At 35.9% G+C, this 25,151-nt stretch overlaps 2 protein-coding genes across 6 annotated transcripts in view; one reads left to right on the top strand and one right to left on the bottom strand.

Annotated features, from left to right (window-relative positions):
- Positions 1 to 16,138, top strand: part of Septin4 (septin 4) — a 101,222-nt gene extending 85,084 nt beyond the window's left edge. For 3 of the 4 annotated variants that reach the window (XM_083128289.1, XM_083128291.1, XM_083128292.1), the window contains exons 8-10: positions 4,060 to 4,074; positions 7,127 to 7,205; positions 14,428 to 16,138. In XM_083128289.1, the coding sequence (XP_082984415.1) occupies positions 4,060 to 4,074; positions 7,127 to 7,205; positions 14,428 to 14,556 (223 nt within the window). In that variant the 3' untranslated portion in view covers positions 14,557 to 16,138. The remainder of the gene's footprint in view (positions 1 to 4,059; positions 4,075 to 7,126; positions 7,206 to 14,427) is intronic. The other variant, XM_083128290.1, reaches the window with a different exon arrangement.
- A 1,042-nt stretch (positions 16,139 to 17,180) lies between these two features.
- Positions 17,181 to 25,151, bottom strand: part of LOC145992076 (G-protein coupled receptor Mth2-like) — a 141,081-nt gene continuing 133,110 nt past the window's right edge. For both annotated transcript variants that reach the window (XM_083128288.1, XM_083128286.1), the window contains exon 5: positions 17,181 to 22,708. In XM_083128288.1, the coding sequence (XP_082984414.1) occupies positions 22,387 to 22,708 (322 nt within the window). In that variant the 3' untranslated portion in view covers positions 17,181 to 22,386. The remainder of the gene's footprint in view (positions 22,709 to 25,151) is intronic.

Here is a 25,151-nt window from a genome sequence, read left to right as displayed (position 1 = left end):
TTAAGAACATTTTGTTAACTGGGGGGATAATATCCTTCTGCTTCACCTGTCCCCACATACACACTTTGAGCACTGATAAGATATTAATTACAGGTCTTGTTTCATGAAAAAGTCTAAGAAGTGTATATTCGGTGGTGTGTCAGGAAAAATGGAACCATTACAATTATGATTAATAATATCGAGGTGCAGTAACACCAAAATTAAACACTGTATCCATGTGGCAATATTTGGAGGGCCAAGTCCTTCCAATCGGCCTTTCATTGAATGACAAATTTTCAGTGAATAGAGTCCCATTGCCACTTTATTATCTGTCTCTCAAGACTGGAGACTTCAACTATTTCTTTATGGTAGATTCCAATTGACCTTGTGATCTTGGATCGACTCCCAACAACCTAGAGGTCCAATTCAACCTCCACAACTGAAATAGTAAGCTTGCTTGAATATATTAGTCATTATTAGTTAGTAGGCGAATGTCAGCAACGTTTCCCTTGAAACTTGAGCTGGCACAGCCAAGGGGATAGCTTTGGTGCTGAAGCCTCACCCACCGCAGGGTACAAACCAATTAACAATGAAACAATTTTCCTCAAAACAGTATGTTTTCAATATCTGTGTTTGTATTTATGTAACCTAATTGTTTCTTTTTTTTTTTTTCAAAATTGTATCAAGCCAAAAATATGAAAGATGCATAGTTTTTGTATGCATACTTCATATTTGGCTGCATGAAGCGTCCTCCCTCCATCAAGAAAAAATCCTGATTGTGTTACTGTGTTGAAGTAATAGGAAATATTTCCAGTTTCTCAGAGAGATTGAGAACATCCTGATTTAGTTTTCATGAGCTTTTATGTTGATACATAAGTTGATAACAAAAATGTGGGGGAGGGGCAGTGTTTTTTGGGTAAAAGCTTTTTCTTGTACAACTCTGTTATCCAGCCACCCTGCTCTGGCATCATCAATGGTATATACATTATCGTATTCTCGATATTTTTTTCACAAAGGGGACCCCGATATTTTACTTGCCGGGAGGAAGAGGGGCACAGGAAACTATGCTACACCACTGATTGAAACTAACAGGATGCTTCAAAGAGAGTTTGTGGTTGTACTTGCACGATAAGACAGTGCCAGTAACAGGCCCGTAGCCAGGAATTCTTTGTATGGGGGGCGAAGTCAATCCTAGAGGGGGCAAATTTTTAATATATTGTGTCGCATTGGCAGGGTACATAGAAGCACTTGCCCCCTCCCCCAAAAGAGATAGTAACAGAAAAAGGATGATATCTTGAAACTGCAACGAACAAAAAAAAAACTTCGAGCAACATCAAATAGCAATATTACGATAATGACTTTTCCAGATTGCCAAAGAATATAAAGTTTAACATAAATAGGCTAATAGGGACTGTATCTACTTGATATTTACAGGTCGATAATGTTAATAGATGATTAATATGTACCAACAGCTTTCGGCCTCTCTGCAGAACTGATTAAGGGAGCCCTTTATAAATCATGCTTCATAATGATTTCCTCTAGTTTCCAGTATGCAAGATCTTTACGCACAAAGGAATCTAACGAGAATCCAACAACACCATTGTGTTGTGTTATGCAAGAAGAATCGAATTAATTAAATTATAATTGTTACATATTATCTACACTTTGATGAATTCTGTAAAAATTTGTAATACATTTTTGTACTTGCTAAAACATTAAAACATGGGTCATTTAGTTCACCACGGACTCTATTTCCTTCAAAGAGGAGACTCTTGCATCACTACAGACAATGTTTGCCTACTGGTTACGTTAACCATTTTGCAAAATATTGTGTGAATTGTTCAGTATTATATTGCTATTTGAAATACACGTTTTGACACCTGACAAACAAATAGGAATCCCTCGATTGATCAATGACTTCTTGGATTACAGTGTCATCATTAATATTTCATATTAAGTTTCATAGAAAGAAATTGTTTTAATAGGGCGGGGCGCCATGGTATTCTCTTTAAGATTTCTTTTTTTTTTTTCATATGTATCGTTTGGCTGCCAGGGCCGACTCCCGTCGCCCCACAGCTATTTATGGCTCTGAACTTGTTCTATAAGAAAAGCAGACATTGCGAGCAGAGCGAGCAAGAAAATTTTACGAAATGTATTTTTATTTGTATAAAATTTGAAAGAAAAATGCAAGGAACACGTAAAAACTAATTCCATCATGAGTATCCAATTGTCCTGCTAGTCTTAGATTCTCCTAGTCTTGTTTTTTTACTTCAATGTTTGCTTCCCCTTGAATGGACTTCCGTCCAATGTCGGGGGGAGGGGACAATGCCCCCTGCCCCCTGTAGTTGCGGCACTGTATATGAGTGTCTCTTCATCAATTTCACGTCATCACTCATTGTTGCGATAAGCTAGATGAGGCAGAAAAGCAACGCTAAGTAACAAAAATCAAATATCCACTCCCTCTCTCTACCACATGAATCACTATTGCCAAAAGGTAGACTTTGGAAATAAAAATGTAAGCAGTTCCAAGTTCAGGGCAACACATTCAAGAAAAACATCCGAACACATTAGGTTACCTTTAATACAAGACTACTCAAAATGTCACAACTGTTCTAGATACTGAAAATTGCGAAATCATTACCCGAAATCTGAATTTGGAAGGGAATTTTTTCCCCCAATTCTGATACGACATTATACGGAATCCCATACACCCTAATAAATCACAAAATCAATAAGTGTCTTTGTTATGTTGTTAGAGTAACACATGATATAATTGTAAAGATTTGTGAGAATTCCAGGTAGGAATGTGTTCTGTATTTTTCACAGGGGGGGCAAAGCAGGGCTCTCAGGGGGGCAGTTGCCCCCCTTGCCCCCCCCTCTAGCTACGGGCCTGGCCAGTAAGGGTTACATATTTGCAATGTAGAAACATTGCTATTAGTGTACTAGATGAATGCTTTCATTAGAATGTCTGATCAAACCTGTTTTTATTTTTTTTTAAATATTTTTTTGCTAACCATTTGTCTCCCTATAGATTTTGGACATAAGCCTTCTTTTATTACATATAAGAAATATAGTCTCCCTGTGCGTACACATGTGCACAATACGTTTTTGGGTTTATCATATTTCTTCTTGCATGTGTTTTGTCCCACACTGCACACAAACATGCTACCCAGTCACTTTAAATTCACAGAAAATGTACAAAGCAAGTCACGCGAACTTGCAATAAATATTCACGGCAAGTGTGGAAGTTTGCCAGACATTAAAAGTAAAAGTGGGAATTACCAGCTAGTGAAATTGCAGTAAGTTGTAACTGTAACCTAACTAACATGCACAACAAGTCTCAAAGCATGCTACAAGTTAACATGAAACTTACATGGCAGGAGTGAAAACTTCAAACTGGTAGCTGGGTATGAATTAACAAGGGAGAGGAAAGTCAAGGACTCTTCCTGCCCACCCTCAACTCACATACACGTGGATACCCTATGTCACAATTGAACCAAAATTTGCAATTAGACTTTCAATGTAATCACGAATAAAATTTGCAAAACTGACACAGTATTTAAACGTAAATTTTTTCAACTTGTTAGGAATGAGCAAAGAAAACAGTAGCTTATTGTTCATATTTTATTATTAAATAAAATTGCCAGCATGCTGTGCCATATCAGCACATCTGTACTAGCTGGCATGGTTGATTCAACATTTCAGAAGTTAATAAAAATGTTCCAAAATTATAAATACATAGCTCTTCCTATTCATGGCAGTTAAATATGGTGTTACTATATATATATGTATTTGGTAAAAATATTGCTTCCAAATTACTTGTAAGTGAACCAACACCTAAGATTCACCAACAATCCTTTCCCTTGTATTATTATCATTTTTTTAATGTGATATTTCATACAGTGTAGAAAACGTGCAAAGTAGAAATAAATCGGTGTACATTTCAATATGCTTTTACTTTGTACTTTATCATTGCATCAGTTGTCAGCAGCCACAGGACACACTAATAAAAAAGAATCTGTAAATTTGGTTATGCAACTGATGTTTTTCCTTTCTCATCTTTTTTCTTGTTTTCAAAAGGAGGAATATGAAGAGGTAAATTAATCCTTAATATATTTATCAAAAACTAGAGGGCACCATAGAAGCACATATTGCTTTTCATGCTGAATGCATTGAATTTTGTGTACATAGATTCCTAGATCCTGAGGATATACCTTAATCCAGCTTCTATCAATAACAATTCTGCTGCAGTTATTACAAAAATTCCAGAACCAGCCAGTGACTATAAGTAAACAAATTGTACATTATGATACTGCTTATCATCCTCGTAATTCATAGAAATATGAATGTTTTTCAGGAATACCAGACTAAACGTCACCCTTCATGAGCATGTCAAGCACCAATGTAACTCCCATCTTCGTGGATTGATGATGAGTGTGATATTGGCTCTCAGAAGCTTGGAATTGCATTTGTTACTGTGTTCGTTGAATTCCCTAGTCTTGGTGGTGAAAAATATCGTAATTATTTTGGATTTATATTGAAGATTGCCCCCTCAGTTTTTTCGCTACAATTTATCTTCAATTCAGTCTGTTTTCTTAAGCTGAACTTGCATTGCTACTCACTAAATGACAACAATTAGTCCTGTGTCCTTTTCCATAAAATAACAAATGACTTTCTGTTCAGTTCTGTACATTTAGAAAAAGTCATTACATATCTTTGTCCTCCTCCATAGCCGAGCAGGTTAAGGCGTTCACTCGTCTTGAGATTGTTTGCTGCGGGACGGCGTAGGTTCGAATCCGGCTCTGGTCGGAATTTATTCGGTCTACATATAGGGCCGGTGGCAACCAAATATCATGAGGAAATTTTGGAGCTTCGAATGAGTAAGCGTAATCCAGTCCCGGAAACCTACTATAATGGCTGGGGATACGTCGGGCTGACCCCTCGACTATTCCAATACTGGTTGCAGATCTCCACGCTTAGAGGTGACGAAGGAAAGCTTGGGAGGGAGACTGGCAGTCGGTAGGTAAGCCAGGGCTGTTGCGCAAAGGATTATTATTATTATTATTATTATTATTATTATTATTATTATCATTATTATCATCATCATCATCATAATCATCATTACATATCTTTATTTCTTTCATTTATATAAAAACAGAATTTCTTAAAACCTTGATTCCAAAGCTGAAATGAAAAGGAAGGGGTAAAACAGTTAGTTTGCTGTGAAGAAATCTGTCATGTGGTAAGAAGTTGCCAAATGTAAATAAGGATGGTCCTGCCTTGGCTACGTCTTCCTCCCAATATGATGTTCCAAAGAGCAGGAATAACACGGTTGAGACATTCTTGCTTTGATTGATTGATTTGCTTTATTTTACTTCGCTTTTTGTGCCACTTTTTGCCAAATTCGCGAAGATGGGGATGATTGATGACATGATGAAATTGATGAATGGACACTCACAAACATCCATGCCCAGGCTGGGATTCGAACCCGGGACCCCTGGCATCGTAGCACGATGTGCTAACCACTCTGCCACGGTGGCCGGCGGAACACTCTTGCAATCCAGTTGCAAGTCCATAGACTATTTCTATCTCTGTCAGGTTAGACCCCAAACCCTCACAATCTATAATTGCGATGATTATAATCAGGGTTTCACTGGCTGGAAATGCTGGAAAAGTCAGGGAAATTGACTTATGATTTAAAATATCATTCAGGAATTTGTTTTGATAAAATACATAGGAACCCCGAGAGTGTACAGCATATCTCAAGCTTTCACCACCATAAAATTGGCTCTTCTGCAGGAGTGATTTGTGTAAAATATACATTAAGTACAGGTAGGTTGAATTGGTTGGTTTCATGTGACATCAGGATTCGCACTGCCACCATACGCGCGAACAATTTTGTTTGTCGTGTGCTAGGAAATATCGTGAAATAACATGAGCTTCTGTTTAAACAACTGAATACTGCACAATGTACCATTGTAAACTAGGTTCAAATCTCCTGACCGCCTGCTTGAATTCCACATGTTTACAAGAAATGGCCTCCAATATGGCTGCTTGAATCCACAACGCAACAGTTTGTGATGTAGGTGAAACACATCAGTAGATTTAGTGAGACAAGATCTAGCTTGAACTAGGAAATGCATTGCTGTCTGAACTTCCATTCCATGGATTGCATCATTCTCGCTGAACTTTTGTCTCTTCTACAGCTATGTAGATAGGATGGATATACTTGAAATTGTATTTGTGTGTACTTTTGTTAGAGATAACTCATTTGAATTGTAAGGGTCTAGTTTCTGATTTTGATATAATATTAATTACCAGATTTATTATTATTGCTGCTATAACTGGTTAATGTAATGTCTTACTCTTTAATTTTACTTAGCATTTGAATTATTTTTTTTGGTATATTTTGATGTATTTTATAACATCGCCGTTTAGTAATGGCCTTGGGGTCGTACTTAATCTATTTATTGTGCAATTCCTGATAATGGAGGATACACTGTTCATCCAGTTCCTGTACCACTTTCTACAAGTCTTCAGATTATCTTTGTAAAAATTCCTTTGTTTCTCTACTTTTCTGCCTATTATGTACTGAGCCCTACATATTTCCTTCCTTCTCTATGTCTTCTCTATGTCTCTCAATGAAAGTGTATATACTTATATTTGGCAGATTTATTGTTCTCTACTTCCCAAATTGGTGTTCTTCTCATCTTGTCCTGGATCTCTCACCTACTCTTCCTTCATAGATACTGCAGAAAAACATATAAGCTCTAGAAACTAATTTTGTCATCTTCTGTATTATAAAAATCTCTTCTTTGCTGAACTTTGACAATGGAACAAGAGGTTGTTTCAAGTTTTGTGCCAAATCTCTTCTATATGAAATATATGAAAGTTAAGCTCTTCAATATAATTCATACAGAAGAATACAGGAACATACTTATCTTTGATGATTGAGATGTGAAGCATAGTTACTTTTAAATGAACAGGTAGTCTTCACTAAAGCACATGCTTTTCATGTAGTGTTGATGAGCTTGGCTGCACAACAGTTAATGTCTGATAGGAAATGTGCTTTTAGGCAGTTGAGCATAGGCTATTTTTGGTTATTTCTTAAATCGTGTTTACTCAAAACTCTTTCTTATGCTTGCAGCAAATTGAAGAGGGACTCAGGGCCTCACTTTGAAACCATAACCGATACGGATCGACTGCTCCAGCAAAAGGATGAAGAGGTAAGAACTTTAAGAGTTGTCTTATACTTTGTGTTTGAGTAATTACATTTATATTATTATTAAATCACAAAGAGTACATAAAATTAATTTGAAACCTGGGTAATATCTTGTTTTTAGTTTCTGACCTATTGTCTGCCCTCGGACTTTCTATCTGCTCTTTCTTTTCATTCAATTAGAATATTGAGGAGATGCGGTTGCAATGGAAGTTAAAAACCTTTTGCCTAACTTTCCCTTGACGCGCAAAATAGATGATCTTTCCAGTGATGGCAGGTAAAAGAGAGTGAGGAGGCAGAATAGGGGAGGGGGATATTGTCTGGGGACAGTTGCAGTTAATACGTTCCTAAATTATTGTGAATCTTTGTCTGAAGAAGACCCTGTTAGAGGATGGAAACGTTACATTTTAGTGTATAATTTTTTCTACAATAAATTTTGCCTTGGTCAGCATTTAATTTTTTTACCATCCTAAATTCTACACAAAAATGTATACCCAGGTATTTTAGCCAAGATAACATTTAAAGGGGAACATTGGTCCTCTGCCTTCTTCTCTCTGGTGCCATGACTGTCCTTACCATAGAAAATTTCTAGAAATACCACTGGTGATGGAAGGTATTTCTTCTAGTTCAACGTTTATATGTCCATAGTAGTTGTTTGGAATTATATCCACCACCTTGGTCTAGCTGTTCTAAAATAAAATGATGACAACAACAACAAAACAACAACAAAATGTGCTATTGAATTAACAAATATGGAAGTTCTCATGTAACATGGTATTTTCTGAATGCTACTTTGGACATTGCAAAATAACTTTACCAGTCAAAAACTTGGCACATGTTCTTCAGTGTTATTTCCTTTTCGGAAACGTATTGTTCAGATTATAAAATTCAATTAAACCTGCATACCTGTTACTCTAATTACTTTAGTGCCACAGATATAATATCAATTGCATAATTGTGATATTCTCCATGCATAGTAATTGGTAATCTTCATCTTATAAATAACTTCAGATAGAAGCCACACAAACATGGACATTTTATGTGCTTTGTGTGGTTTTAACAAGACTGGACATTCACCTTGACACTTGATCAAACTTTATAAGATATTCCAAATGTACCGTGCGTCCATTTCGATCTGCAGCCGAGAGATCGGGAGAAGCATGGCGGGCGGCACTGACGGAGATGCCGACATTTGCGGCCTGAAATGCCCGCTTATTTTTATGGACATATGCAGACATTTATATAAATATTGCAAAACGAGCAATAACCTGTGTTATAAGAGTATGGTTTTAATTTTAGTAGCTTAGTGACTGTATGTGCCGATGATTTTGACATGCCTACCTCTTGTGAAACACGGTGTAGAGGTTTGTTTGGAGAACGTTCTAACGCTGCACCAATATCATCGAGTTTTGCTTCGGTTAGAATCCGTCGTTTTTGCTTAGGTGTTTTAAAATTTAACGATACAGTTTCTCGTAATTTAAGGACAAGATGTCTAACCGTATCTCTGTGTGGAGTTGAAACGCATGGGAATTTCTGTACAAATTACCTACACACGTCTCTACACGAGTTTGTTTTCACGTAGGTACGTGTCATACATAAAAAAATCTTTGTTCTAACGTGAATCTTGTGGCTGGCATTCCAATCGTCTCACTGACACGTCACACATACACACTACAATAACACAAACAAGTAACTGCAAGTAACCAAGAATAACACTCTTGCGCACAGTACGAAATTAACATGCTCTTGGTTTACATTGCTCGCTACTATATTTACAACTCTGTCTTCATCTAGTCGCGAAGAAACAAAAAACTCGAGCTCGGAGATTTCGGATTGCAAGGAAGCTCACGAACACTATTGACTTTTAACGGTTTCTTCTACAGCGTAATCTTGATACAGTGTTGCACATTCAAAACCTCCAAACGATCCCCATCGGCACAAAACTCTTTCAAGGATATAAACTTAAGCAGGACGTTACTGGTCAAAACTATGATTAAAATGTTTTATTATCTGTGGCTCTTAACATCGTTTCTAAAGCGTATTTTTTTGTGTATATAAGAGCAGAACTTGGATGAATTACAGAAGAACTTTTGCGTGTTATAACACAGGTTAGTGATCGTTTTGCAATATTTATATAAATGTCTGCATATGTCTATAAAAATAAGCGGGCATTACAGGCCGCAAATGTCGGCATCTCCGTCAGCGCCACCCACCACGCTTCTCCCGATCTCTCGGCTGCAGATCGAAATGAACGCACGGTACTATTAGTAGCAGTGTCAGTAAAAATTTTGATTAAATGCTGGATGCAAATATAGTATTGAAAATTTGAAATTGTACATTCCATATTTAAATCCACCTGTGAAAGAGCGCGATTTCCACATGGTCTTAGGAATCCTAGAATCCAGTCCTTTATATTACATTCAGTAAACATCTGAATTCCAGGCCTGTTACCATTCCAAGCTGAAATATCTTCTAATTTGATATTTCCAAAGTGTCTTCAAGTGTCATTTTCAAAGTTTTCCAAAACCAGAGGCCTTAGCAGAGAATTATACTTGAAACCCCTCTTTCCATTATTCTTCACCAGATGGAAAGGGGAGGGGCGGGGTGAAAATTTGGTTCACTAGGCTATCCTCTGGACCCTGTGGACATCATCAACATCAACAGTTTTATCATAGTGCTTCACTTCTACTATGCATGTTCTGTATTAATATCACTTTTAAACTTTTAAACCTGATTAAAAATTATTTGTTAAACTCGATTTTGGTATATAAGCACCACTTGCAATATGCATTTTGCCACACAATACTAATACCTCACATGCACTACATTATGGTAGCCACACTGGCCACATTCTGAGGCGCAACCACGAATTTTTGTCTGGGGGGGGGGGGCAAGTACCAGGATAAAGGTACAAATAATAATAATAATAGTAATTTTAATAATAATAATAATAATGTAATTATTATAACTTTATTATTGTTATTATTGATTTGCTATATTTTACTTCGCTTTTGTGCCACTTTTGGCTAATTTGCGAAGATGGGGACGACTGATGGTATGATGAAATTGATGAATGGATGGACACACACAAACATCCATGCCCAAGCTGGGATTCGAACCCAGGACCAACATTACTATTATTATTATTATTAGTAGTAGTAGTAGTAGTAGTATCAAATATGTTATTACCCTCATAAATTATGCAAAAAAGGGGGTAGAAGTTGGTGCTATAGCATTTGTGTTCGAATAAATGATTTGAATTATTTTTTCAATAAGTTCAATTTCACAATAATAATGGAAAACAAGCACACATACTTTTTTTGAAAGACAGAAAATGATTGATAAATGCATTCCAAATATTATTCTTTGTTACATTAACATGTATAACTTTCATGGGCGATATATGTTTCACAATTTGCAACATGAAGCAACGTGGACACTAAATTGTGTACCTATTCAAAGTTTCTTTAATACATATTATATACAAGATATATTATTTAAATACATTACACAACCAATTCTTCCATTTCACAATAAACCAACATCAAGTATTACATAAATTGTCCCTCGAATGCATGCTCCCTTTCCTCAAAATAATTACTCGCACATTAAAAACAAAATGAATTAAGACAAGTGTTATTTCTCTCTCTGGTATTTTACAATGCATTACATAGAATAATGCTAAATTGCGAGCGAAGCGAGCAAGATAATTTTTGGATCCAGTTTTTTTTCAGGCTGAAATCAATGTAGATGTAATAGGGCGCAAATAATTTCACGGGACGCCAATGCATTCTCTCATTTACAACTTTTGTGCCTCCCCGATGGTGTAGTTGTAACATCGTTGCCTTGTGCTCAAGGGGTCCCAAGTTCGATACCCGGTGGAGGAAAATTGCACAGTGCTTCGGATCCCACTTTAAACTGTAGCCTTTCTGTGCGTAAATCAATCAATTTTACAACTTATTTTAATTTAGATCGTTCGGTGCCCAGGGTCGACTCCTGCCACCCCCTAGCTTGATAAGACTAAGAAAAGCAGGCATTGCGAGTGAAGCGAGGAAGAAAATTTTACGAAAAGTTTCTTTATTTGCATAAAATTTGAAGTTGTGGGTGGTAATTGCCCCCCTGCAGGTACACTTGGCCATCAATGTTTGCCCCCCTAGAACTCATTTCCGTCCAAGGTTGGGGGACTGCCCCCTCCATGTGGTTGTGCCACTGGCCACATTATGGTAGAAAAACAATTGGCCCACTTGTTTTTAGTAGGATGCCAGAATTTAAAGAAAGGTTCATCAAAATATTTATTGAAATGAAAAAGCAACATTGACTTGGTGCTAATGTGCAAACCTTTTTTAAAGTAAACTTCTACCTTTTTTTAACTTTTCTATATGGGGTGTAAGTAACTTAGTAATATGTAAACCCATCTCTGCAAATCGACCTTTTAGCCACGAGCATTGTATAATAGAGATTCATAGTATAGTAGCAGAATGTAATTTTAGTGGCTACGAATGTAATCCCAACACACATGCATTTCACATGCATCTCTTTCAAATGTGAAGATTTTGTCCACTAGCACCTCCCTTCCCACCTTAGACTTCCAATCAACGTATGAGCTTTTAAAATGTGTTTCCTCAGATAACATTTGTATAAAGGGCACTATGGGCTTTAGTCAACCTTAAAATTTCTCAAGCAAAACAAAAAATATACAGTATACTTACCACTAATACTGATTCATATGCTGAAAGTGTCAAAATAAGAATTAAAACTGGACTAAAATTTCAAAATTTTTGTGAAAAGTTTTATTTGTGAAATATATATTTTTAAAGTGAGGCAGAAAAAAGACATTTAAACTTTAATACACCATTTTTTCAGTACTCTCTACTGACAAGAACACTTCACCACTGTGTAATATCATTACTAGTTCTCTAGTAGCAATTCCTTTCACTTGATCCCCCAACTTATAACCTGGGAGTGTAGTACATTTTCAGTTCACACACGTGCACATAATATTCTGCATATTATTGTGCTTTGTTGCATGCTAATTCAAAATACATTATGAATGTACAATGCATTGCTTACATGAAACTGCTGTCAGAATTCATCTCTGGGGGGGAAGGACTTTATAAACCAAGTCCAATTTCAAAAGTTTAACAGTATTACATGAAGGTAAATTGTGTGTTGAGGGGTTGAGGGGAGTGTTCATGAAGTTAATATAGAACACAGAAAATGTAGTAATATCATTCAAATACATAGTTTTTTTTCAATATCTTCTTCCCACTCATAGCTGAAGCTAAGAGAATATTCTAATTACTTCCCGCTGCTTTGACTTCTCATAATTCAGATGAACGAATGTGATATCTGTTCTTTGTATTCCAGGAATTTAACCTTTATCAAGTTTTGAGCAAAATAATATCTACTGTCTACATTTTCACTCTTCACTGCAAACAAATTTTACAACGTAGTCTTACCAAACTTCAGAGGGGGCTGATTGCGCTGCCAGGGGGAATGAGTCACCCCTGGCCCCTGCCTGACTACAGCCCTACTCCATTGACGAGATACAAGCTATTTGAATTAGTTGATAGAACCTTGGCCCTCACCCGATTAGCTTTCAGTGCATAAAGTGGACTCAAAACAACAATTCAAATAAATGCATAAGGTTTATCAGAACTCTCCATTCGGAGCTGCACTCCAAACAGCTGTTTCATAGGTGTATTTTTGTTAATTTTACATTGCTTTTTTGCCACCTTTGGCAAATTGCGATAAGTTAAATTTCTGATTCATGTTGGGATAAGAAATCAGTGATAGAGGAAACAATTTAAGTCTTCTTTGGGTTACCAGTATGGTCATAGTGCTCATTAGGGGTGTGCGGGATCCCGAAAAGTTGGGACCGGGATTGGGAAAAAAAATTCCCATCCTGATCCCGACTTCGGGAAATGACTTCCTGACTTTTCGGGATCCCGAGCTGAATGGTCATTTTAAAAAGTCATTAATTCTCAACATTTTCTGCATTGTAAATGTCTGGAACTTATCGGAAATTGTTAGTTTTTGTACCAGAAATGCAAAAACAATCACTTAAGGTGGGAATGACATGTAAAATTCGAGATTTCCAGAGCTTCGGGAAATTTCGAACATATCCCGTCCCGAAAATTTCCCGACTTTGGTGGTAAATTGAGAATTTTTCCCATCCTGAATGTCGGGATTTAAAAAAATTCCCATCCCAACCCAAAAAATTCTGTCCCGCACACCCCTAGTGCTCATAGGCAGACTCTTAAGAGTAATTTTAGCAGTAATGCTTTTGTAGGTACCCTCATTTCTTACTACGAAACAAAACTCAAAATTATATGCAGCAAGAAACACAATGAACTAGGTACTTGAAAGCTACAAGGGGTTACATTTCAATTACTGCTTGAGGTGCAAATTATTGACTTGACACATACAAATGATGGCCCAGTGACAATGTCATTACATTGTAATCAAGGTGTCCTGGGTTTGATACCCTATGGAAGTACACAGTGTTTCGGGTCCCACTTTATACTGTAGATCCACTCCTGATTAGCCTATCTGTGTATCAAGTGCACTTACAACAAATTCAAACTCGCATACAAGTAGAAACACTAATTATTATCTTTTTAGGTGTTTGTTTCTGAGATATTGGAATTACTGGGAGACTTTGCTGTGGACAGTATTTTGATTTCACAATATATTATACCCATCCTCCATTTTTGACTTTAAGGGATCTTTTACACTAAGCAACGAGCAACATGTGTCATATGTAGGCTGTATTTTCTGGAACCTCCCGTATTAGAGCTATTTTTTTTTTGGATCCTCCAGGCTTCCATTTTGCAGCAGCAGCAGCAGTAGACAAATACATATAGGTTAGAACTAAGAAATTTGTAAATTTGTAAACTTTTATTTTGCATTTGTGATCTATATATTACATAAAATGTATAGAAAGTATTTATTTATTATCCATTCTATGAACATTTCCTGTATCAATACTATGTTACTAAAAATGTGCAAAATTTGTCGCAACAAAATTCCCCACAAATTTAATGCTGAAAGTTGGTCACCCTATTCATATGTTGCTTGAAGACTGTCCAATCAAATGCATATGTCATACTGCTACTGTGTGAAATGTTATTAATTGGTTCGTATTTAAGTGATGTGTGTTGCTTGTCATTTTGGTGTGACAGCTTTGTTAATCTAATGTGCGTACATTTCTTAATTTTAAATTTCAGATACGGCGAATGCAGGATATGCTGACACAAATGCAAGAGAAGCTTCGGGCATCTGGCCACAGCCCTATGTTCAAAGCACAAAAGCAAGGGAAGGATGAGCCTAAAAGGGACAGTGTCGTGAATGTGTAATGGATATTATGTATATTCATGATTGTTAATGTAAAGTGTCAATTCATTTCACTTTTTTAATGCAACGAGAGAACGGTTGGAAACCAACATATACGTTGCCAAACGTAGCGATTTTTAGAGGTAAAACTGTCAATGAGAATTAAAGCAGGATGCGCATTTATTACAGACAATGATTTGTGGATGAGTGAATTTGATGAGTGGAAGATAGTACACTTTGTTTTCTGATCAGCTTCGATTGCTTTTGATGCCACCCAACACAATTCAGTTATTAGATGAAAAACATTAGAAGACAGATCTTTTTTGCTTTTAATCATTGGAATCTGGGATTGTGGACTTGTCGTATTATATTGAACTGTAATACAGCAATAGGAACAAACGTGTACAACACTCACTACAGATTTGTATATTAAGTTCTGCACAACTATTTCAACACTCGCACAAACAAAAAATTCAAAATATTTGTATAAGCTTTGCATAGATTCTACCAGTGATAAATTTGTTTGTTATTAGAATGATGTAGGCACATATGTGCATTTTTCAGTAATTTAGATTATTTTTGTACATATTTGTTACCATTTTTCAAGTTGTACAAAGAAAATGCTTGGGAATCATGCTGTATGTTACAGTGGTCAGACACTAAGTAATCTATCCCAAAAAGGTTTATGAATATGTGAGACCATTACATATGAATGTTGGTACATGTCAGTTCATTTCATAAGGAGCTCTATGTTAAACTGGTTTATTGACGTCCAATGATAATGCATAGCACAAATGAGATAACTAAACACACGGCTATGAAAATAGTCAGCTGGGCAGAATTGCGCTGGTGCCACATGTGGGAAAAGCAAAGCGAGGGGGGGGGGGGGGCAAAAGTCGCTGGTTCCCGCACGCACTGTGTGGCAACGTCAACCAGGCTGTTTGAACGTCAGACCGACCTCTCTCTGGGCTGCTTGTGTGGCATCCCTGAACTTTTGAGGAAATACTGTCAGTTTGTATCGCATGGATTACAAAGACCAACTCTACAACGAGATCTTTCATCCTCTTAAACCTCCGAACACACGGACTTGTGCTTCGACGTGGCAAAAGTGCAAACTTCTGCCACTCACCTAATTTCATGGCCGTGCGTTTAGAGAACTGTAAGAATGATCAAAATATTGTAGCACAATATGTTCAGTTTTGATTAGAAGAAGCAAAAAAATACAGTATATTTAACTCTAGTTACTCTTATAGTAATGCTACATAGCACATGCGGTCCATTAACAACATCGAACTCATGGCCAAAATGTATTTTTTTTTTTAAGTGAAATTTATAGATCTGCTGATACACCAGCTATATTATAGTTGTTGATGTACAAAATATTTACCGAATACCATACTAATGTTTTACAGAATTAGTACATTTTCTCCGATTTTGATTATTTTATTCCCATCTAAATTTATGGAGCATTGTTGTGTTGTTTTGCATACAAAGCATGTATTGAGTGATATACAAAATTAAATGTGAATATGTGGCGTATATGTTTTATCTATGGCATTTGTCTTTCATGGAATTAAATAACAAAAATAATAAATACATTAAATCAATAAACTTACATTCATTGCCTATGGCACACATTGATAAATTAATAATTAAGCGATGTTTGACGAGCTTCTAAAAAAATAACATGTGAGAAGTTAATTCACTTTCCTTCAAAAAGTAAATAATCTGCTGCCTGTGCATAGGGAAAAGTATCAATGGTAAACAAAGGCAAAAAATTTACATTCATATTAGAGCTAGATATAATATGAAAATTTGTGAATGAAAGTACTGTAGAGGGATGAGGGGAAATTCCCTGCGCTTTCATATACTTGTTCTCTGGGGAGTGATTCTGTCATGAGGGGAAAGTACAAAAACATTCTAAGAACAAGTCTTAGTGATCTAGTTAAACATCCCCATTTTCTCAATCTTGAGCCATGTTATTATTTCATTTATCTGCCATATTATTCTTTCCAGTCTTATAGAACTTGAAATTGTATAATCAGTGTATTTTATTGTGACCTTTTCTTTATGACACTCTCATTGACTATGATGGAATTGTTTTTCTATCATGTGATATTTGACAAATTTCCAATTGAAAAGGGGTTCCTGTGACTTCTTTGAAAGCATTGAGCCGTATTAATTATTATTATTATGGGGGAAGAGAATGAGAATGAGAATTAGGGCTGTATATTGTAGGTAATCTAGGCTAAAATACAGAAGAAAAATTCCAATTCTTCTACCCCTCCTCCTATCTATTTCCTTAATGATATCCTGGCTACTATTGGAAATTGGAAGACCAATCTTTTTGTTTGGGGTGGGGTTGAGCTTTGATATTCAGTTTTTCTCAATCTTATAGAATTTTGATTATCTCTTCTATATTAACTTAAACATTAATTTTTATGTTTACAAAAAGTTCATAAATTACTTTTTGATAAAGCAAGTTAGCAAAATATGTAACATTTTAAATGGTAAAATTTAGGCTTATGGAAAGATGATAGGAAAAACAATACAAAAAATGGATTGGAACATATGTGCTTTCAGCATTATCAGTACTGAAACTTTCTTTGGAAATAGTAGTATTTGAATAAATAATTACATGTACGTTTCATTGTAATTATATTTTATATCACAAATATACATACACAAAGTAGAAATACAGGAATACAAAATGTCATGGCTACAATGTATTATTAGGTAAAATACATAATAGTTAGCTAATAGAAGACATTTTACAAACTTGCACCTGCAAGTCACAATGTTCAAAGAAGCATAAATTAAAAATCAGTCTAATGCTCTAACCTTGCAACGTGACATAAACCAGAATACATAATTAAAACATACAAATGTAATGTTTATTGTGTTACATCTCATTAACAAGATAAATCATTCATACACAGGGTGAGGCAGAATTCACTTGACAGTCATCAATTGAAAGTGAGACATCACATCCATCTGATGCATTAACGGATTGTCAGATTATTTCAGTGCTAGTTTAACTCTATCTAAAATATTAACCCTTTCAGATGTAATTCTGATCATGAAATGGCTACAATGCCAGACAGTTTCTTAATTAAATTTCTTCATGCACATGTTGCTTTTATGTCAGTTTGGTTTGTCTGTTTTTCTAGAGCATGCATATTGTATCCTATGTCTGTGGATCACATATGTGCAATGAATTATTTTTTACATACTAAAGATGGAAGTGTGTGTTCAATTTGTCATCATGTAGCTTGTCAGTTCAGTCTGAAAGTCCCTTATATATACTGGTCATCAAGTTACTCTTCCTCCCTACTCTACTTAATTATTCATTTGTACCATTTTTATATCCCATCAGGGCCTCCCTAATGGCGCAGTGGTAGTGTCATCACCTTGTAATCATGGGGTCCTGGGTTCGATACCTGGTGGAGGCACAAGTGGTTCGGATCCCACTTTAAACTGTAGGTCCAGTCCCAATTAGCCTTACTGTGCATAAAGTGGACTTAAAATGCCAAATCAAAATTATATCCCATCATCCATGTTATGCTTGAAAGTGAGCAATGAATGTTGGCACTTGCCCTCCCTCCTTCAATTTTCAAGTTTATTAATATGTACAAGCATGGACATCGCCAGAAATTTTCCTAGAGGGGGTCGAATTGAAGATGTTGAGGACACCCCCTCCCCTCAAGAATATTCTGATACAGACCAGTGGCATATGCAGAAGTTTGTCAAAGAGGGGTTCGTTCATTTTTAAAAATTATTGCATTATCAGTATTTTAAATTATGTTATTACTACTACTACTAGTAGTAGTAGTAGCAGTTTTAGTTTAGTTATTAGTTTATTGTATTGTAGCATCCAATAAGTTTATTATATGAATAATATAGTACTTGTTACAACCAAGATTACATAAGAGTTACTTCTGAATTTAGTAGCAGTAGGAGCAGCAGTAGCAAATGCAGCTTCAAAACGTGTGGAAGTTACAAATTAACAGAGTTTCAGTGTTGCAAATTATGAAAGTTTTGTACCAAATTCAATATATCGAGACCATTTTTAAACAATGATGCAAAATGAGGTGAAATAAAGTGCTTCGTTTATAAATTGCCATAAATTTTAAAAAGGTAGATGAAAATACCCAGGGGAGTCGACCGACCGGTTCGACCCTCCCCCCTGCCGACGCCCATGTGTACAAATTAGTGGTACTTTTGATAACCTTCTGGGACCTGAAGAGAAAAATAATAAAGAGTAATTATTGCTGCACATGTAACGGTTATTTAGCAAATAATCCTGAATGCTATTTTTATGGAATGGAAAATTATTTGATTCCCCTACCTCCAAAGAAAAAAAAAATAAAAAGTTTAGATAATTCCCAAGCAGTAGAATATAGTCTTTTCCATCTTCGAGTGCATTTCGACAGAGTTAAAATAAATGTGCACCTTATCGCAAAAAGTAGAGCCTGTCCTTATAGATTTTTATTTCATCTTAGATTGATGGATGTAACTGTCAAGTAACTTTTGACTCACCCTATATTGAGTTTTGTAACACACTTTTTTAAATTCCAGATTACGTAGTCTAGTCATACATATATCGTTGTTAATTAATTTATTCCTTTTGTATTTTCCTTGTTTTGAATTATCTATCACCTTTGAGTACGTTTTTTCTTCATAAATGCAGAGATCATGGTAACTAAACTTCAATTTTTCCACTTTTACATTACACTGGTGTTTCAGGTACAAGCAAATTTTTGAAAACTAACTTATCTCATATCCTTTACATGTTTTTACAAGAACACAATATATTTATGAATTTTCACTAAATCAAAGTTTATACTTGCATGTGGCACAAATGGAAAATGTACAATAGTGGAAGGAAGACGACAAACACAACAAGTGAGACATCGATGTAATTGATATGTACACACAAATATTACCACACTCACATGAGGTCTCATAAATTTGACAACTTTTAGTTGGCATGAAGCATTTCCCTCTGTTTTTAAATTTAACCTTTTCTTTGATTAGACACAGTTTTCAATAGGTTGCATAATATCTAGAGAGGTGGAGCGCCATGTGTTTTGCTTAGTTACTTTTTGTGTTCGAGTTTATTTTCTCTTTATAATAAACCAATTAATTTGGCAAAAGTGGCTGCGAGTCTGACCACAAAAACTAGCATTAGTAGTTCCAGTCGTGAATAATATATTCTCCGTCTGCAAGACAAACACCAGATATACTTTTTGACCTTGCAACACAGAAATCTAAACAAGCCATCATAAGAGAAGAAGGAAGATAAATTTAGCTTACATTTATACGGGACTTAATTTCAGAGTAATTGAGTGTAACATTTCTTCTAACAAGGAGTGGGCACAACTTGGAAAATAGAGTTTGGGATTGGATTTCGTGTAGGAGTAGGCTACCCTATTGATATGCCAACGTGCTAGCTGGCACTAGCCAGTCATTATGAGAAAAAGTGGTGCAAGGTTTCAAAGATTTCCAAGTAGACTCGGAGTCGGAAGATATTGTACAACTGTCAAGTGGCATGGAGGTAACCTACCAGTTTCACTCACCGAAGGTTCTGGGTTCAATTCCCCTTGGATTGCCTCTACTTTTTATTATTTACTCTACCAACTATTTATTACATTTTATTAACTAATTTATTTTTTTAATCTGTTTTCAATTTTATTTATGGAAATTATTTTTCATCATACTCTTTTCAATTTTCTCATTTCATAAACATTTGCGTATTAAGTCATCCACGTGTTATATTTGACAAAATGTTATGTGTAGCAAAACATATACATTTTCTTTTTTGGCATATCAATGTCTATAAGGTACCCTACCCCCACACCCATGTCAGCACACCAGAAAGAATGAGTGGAAAGTCAGAGTGGATGAAGGGAGCAGTCACAGTTAGTACATACCCAACTACCATACAAAAATGAATATTTGGTTAAAAGAGCATTTAGTTAACGGGTTTTCTTCTTTGATTGAGGGAAGGTATGGGGTATTGACTGGTCAACTATGCTATCTTCACTTGTTAGTTGGCTAGAAATGACTTAATGTTTTAAACTTTAATGTTGATGTCCATTAACAACATGGCAAATACAAAGCATTAGGCAACGTAATGGCAATGCGACAGTCGGCATAAATTCTTTACTATGTTTCATATAGTAGTGTATGGTTTCTAGGAGCGAAGCATTATTGTGTTTAAAAAAAGAAAAGACAAATTTATGAGTATCCTATCACAATCGTTACTTGGTTTGCTGCTTCCATTTAGTGTACTAATAACAACAATAAATTTTATTTCAATTGATCTGAACATTAGAATTAATTAGGAAACCCAAATGGAAGGTAGGGATGGATAATTTTCTATCTGAATTTCAAATATCCAGATATTCTGATACTCAGATTATCTGGATATCTGAATTGTCTGGATAATGCAGATATCCAAATTGTCCAGATATCTGATAATCAGATTATCTGGATATTTGAATTATCTGGATATCTGAATTATCCAGATATTCAGATTAACTGAAATGTGCATTATCCAGACAGTTTTATTGTTTATATTTTTTACTGTCTATCCACATAGTCTTTTATTAGTTATTTTCGTAGTTCACTGCACGGATTTTCTACAAATTCTTCATCAAATCTTTTCTATCTGGATATCCAAATTCTCCAGATATCTGGATTATCCATTGCATTCAAAATGGATATCAGATAATTTGAACTCTGGATATCTATTATTGAATTTTGTGGCTATCCCTAATACAGGGAGGAACACAAGCATCCATCCATGCACTATACAGAATTGAAACTCAGGACTGCTGATTTGGAATTCACAGACACTAGAATGTAATACCTTCACCCAATGGTGTACTACTGAATGAGATCTCTTTCACTTTTAATATAATTACAAGATGACAAACATGGAAATAGAAGTGCAAGAAAACTTGTAGAGGTAAAAGGACAGAAAGAGATAAAATAGTGTCTTTGTCAGGAGTGCCTACATTTCCTAAATTCAAGTTATAGTTGAGCCATATTCGAAAGATACATTTTTCTAGAAGTGAATGGTTTATGTGTACACAATTAATACATACTGATAAAGTGTGGTATTTACAGATTTTTTCAATGGCGGGACACTCGGTGGTCCTCAACGAGGGAGATATTGCCCCCTTGAGGTAGTTGATTTACTTAAGAGGTGAGTGTAAAGAAAACCAAGTTCTGGGAAAATAGAATCGCAACAATTAATGAAGCATAACAATGTAATGATTATTCAAATATGACTTACCTACTCTTATGTAAACTGTATTTAGTTTGAAAGTTTTTTTGTCTGCATGACTATATATATATATATATATATATATTATATGGGAGAGTTATACGACTTTATATACAGCCATGATTTCATGGTCTGCTATCTACATACAAGTATATATACACATACAATTAAATATATTTCTCACCTGTGCTGAATATGGCAGACAAAAATGCACGAAAAACTAAGTTGGGTAACTTACTAATAAAAGTAACACGTTTCAGTTTCTGACTGTCCAAAAGTTACTTTGTGACACAATAAAAACATTTAACTGTTCACACAAATATTTCATCTGTTCTCTGTAGTGCATGCTTTCCCAAGTAACTGCAAGTAATTGTTACTCCCCAATTCTGTAAAAAGTACAAACACTGGTATTTTCTTAAGGGATGTACAACATTTACCTACATTTCCACACAGACTTAGTGGTATAGTTTACCTAGCATGATTTCATGGCAGATCTAATTCTGTTTATCACAGTCTTTTTCACCTCTACTTTCTCGGATCATTAACCGAGATAAGTACTTCACTTATTGACATGGTAGGATTTCAACCTTATGCTTTCTGTATCAAGTATCGTGCTCTCTGTTTTGGATGTTGACACTCGTGATGGCGTCGTCTGTCTCACACCCGATGAATCTGCCACACTCTTTGGACAAATCCTGGCCTTCAAAAGACGAAGAATCTTCGGCTTGCAGACAAATATGACAAAAATGAGAACTCCTTGAAGTGTGTTGCCAAGGTCTGTCAGATACCAAATGTATTCAGGTCCGCCAACGGCCCAGGAAATTATCTCCATTATCCAATTCACCCCCATCACAATGAACAATTTGAGGTACAAGCTGAATCTGTTTGATAAAAGAGACATAAAATATTAACAAAATGAAGGTTATTGTGAGACATAACACGATAGCATCTTTTGCATTGTGCTGGAAAATTTATTCTGTTTGCATGCATAAACAATCTACTTTGTAACAATATTGTTCTGTAAAAATTCTGTTTAGATTTATTATTACGAGACAAAATTATTGTGATAGTTTGCATGTACAATGCTTAAATCAGGACTTGAAGTGACGGGTGCCCATTCAACCCCAATTCCAATGGCACATACCCCAGATCATGTGACAATCCCCATGCTACATTAACCATCCCTATGCTAACCACTCTGCCACAGAGGTTGCCAGGAGTCACCATTTCTTCGCATAGCATGTGGATACAAAAAAAGGGCAATTTTTTTAGTTTTGCAAACGATCGCTCTCTCTTTTGTTTTCACGACCAGGGCCGGCTGTACCATAAGTGCAACACGTGCATTTGCACGGGGCGGCAAGCTCAAGGGCGCGGCAAAATATATAAAAAATGGAAGCTGCATTATTTGATGCAGTTTGGTCTTCTTGGGGCGGAGAAAATCAAATTAAATCCATTTGCATATGCAGTATAAAGCAGAAACGGATGTGCCAAGTTACAACGCTATCTATTGTTTGATCGCGCGCCAGTCCGCCAGTCCTCCGCGCCCGCCCCCTGTTATCGAGGTTTGAGTTAAAGGGACGTGTCGCATTCGCTAGTCGGAAATAGAGCTGCATTGTACTTTGACGTGTTGATCGCGAAAGATTGCCGAATCGCGCAAAACGCAATAGTAAGTACGTATATCCGCTATTTTTTGTCGTTGCTGGTTGCACCTCATTTAAGATCTAGACGGTGTAAAGATAGTGCAGTTAGTATATGTCGTAAAGATAGTGCAGTTAGTATATGTCGTGTGTGAGAACGCGCGCGCGCTTGAGTGTGACTAATGTATTGAGAGACTTGTCTATTTGAGCTGTCATTAAAACAACTGGTTTGTCAATTCGTCGTAAGAGATTCAAAAATTATTTGTTGTATTTGTAATTGTAAACTAAAGTATGTCTGATAAAAGGAAAAACCTCTCGGGTGCAGAATATCGTAAACGCAAACGAGAAAAAGAGCGCAATGTAGAAAAACAAAGTGGAGCTTTGTACAAATTTCTGAAATTTATTCGCGACTTTGCAAATAGAAAAGCTAGAAAAGTTCATTTGTAAGCTTTCCAACTTAAGGGGTGGAAATGTACAAAGTGAATAGTGTAATCATGAAGAAATCGCGGTTTACGAGGTGTACATAATTGTACATACATAGTTTATTGTAAATGGTGATGAAGTGAAGATATGTTACTTCATGTACAACGTTCTGGGTCATGAAGAAATAGTGAAATAAAACAGGAGAGCTGAGAGTTCTGCACGTCGGCAGAAACTATGTTGAGTAAATTCAACAGATATTTTATTATTATTAGACTTAAATATATTATGTTTTATTTATGAATAACTATCTCACATTATATATTCCTTCATTTTATTACGTTAAAAAATTGGTTATACCATGTGAAATTGCCGCGGATAACAAGCTTAGTTGTTCATACATTACTCCTTTTTCTGTACGTATTTTTGAGGTGGGGGCGGCAAGAAGTAAAATTGCACGGGGCGGCAAAATTCCTAGGGTCTGGGCTGCTCACGACGAAAAAATAATTGGTTAGCATAGATTAACGCAGAATTGAATAAGCTAAATTTTGATGTAACTTGTTTTTATGTAGGTCTACTGGTTAATTTGTAATTGGAGTCCAAACTCGAGTATCTATAATTTTTAATCCGACAGCAAATACAATGCTTACCGTGTCACTGTAAGCTACTATTCCGTGCCTTATTACGTGATGAATCCAACCAGAGCCACCTACTGGCCTTCTTATAATGTACTGGCAAAAAAAGAAAGAAACAATTGAGCAGAGATCGACAGCCTCGGTGAAAGATCGTTGCTCATTATGTCTAATTTCATGTGTAATATGCAGTTTTCTTATATTCACGTTCAACAAATCGACGTATCGTGACTACGTATGTTTTTAAAAATATAATATTAGTGGGAAAGAAATCAGAACAGTGTGAAACCGCAACAACTTGGATTACAACACTTGCTCCCCCCCCCCCCTTGTCAGTTGGACAGTGTCTGAATAATCATGGAGGGAAGGATTATGCGCCTGCTTGAGTAGGTACTGTGGCATGATGTGTTGTTTGGTGATCGATGTTTGTTACTTTTATAAGTTCGCGATTGAAAGTTGAAACTAAAATGAAGGCTCTAGTGTGTTTCCACCTTTAAATGTATTCTTACAGTGCTAAATGAAAATCAAACGTTTGGCACAGAATCTGTTTTTGAGGTCAACTGCACGTACTCTACGTCAAGGAATGCTGCTGTAAGGTAAGAGTTTTCTATATTTCTTAATACCTAAATAACAAA

This window comes from Lepisma saccharinum, chromosome 9, assembly GCF_977018435.1.
Source record: "Lepisma saccharinum chromosome 9, izLepSacc3.1, whole genome shotgun sequence".
Lineage (NCBI taxonomy): Eukaryota > Metazoa > Arthropoda > Insecta > Zygentoma > Lepismatidae > Lepisma > Lepisma saccharinum.
This window is presented reverse-complemented; position numbering and strand designations above follow the sequence as displayed.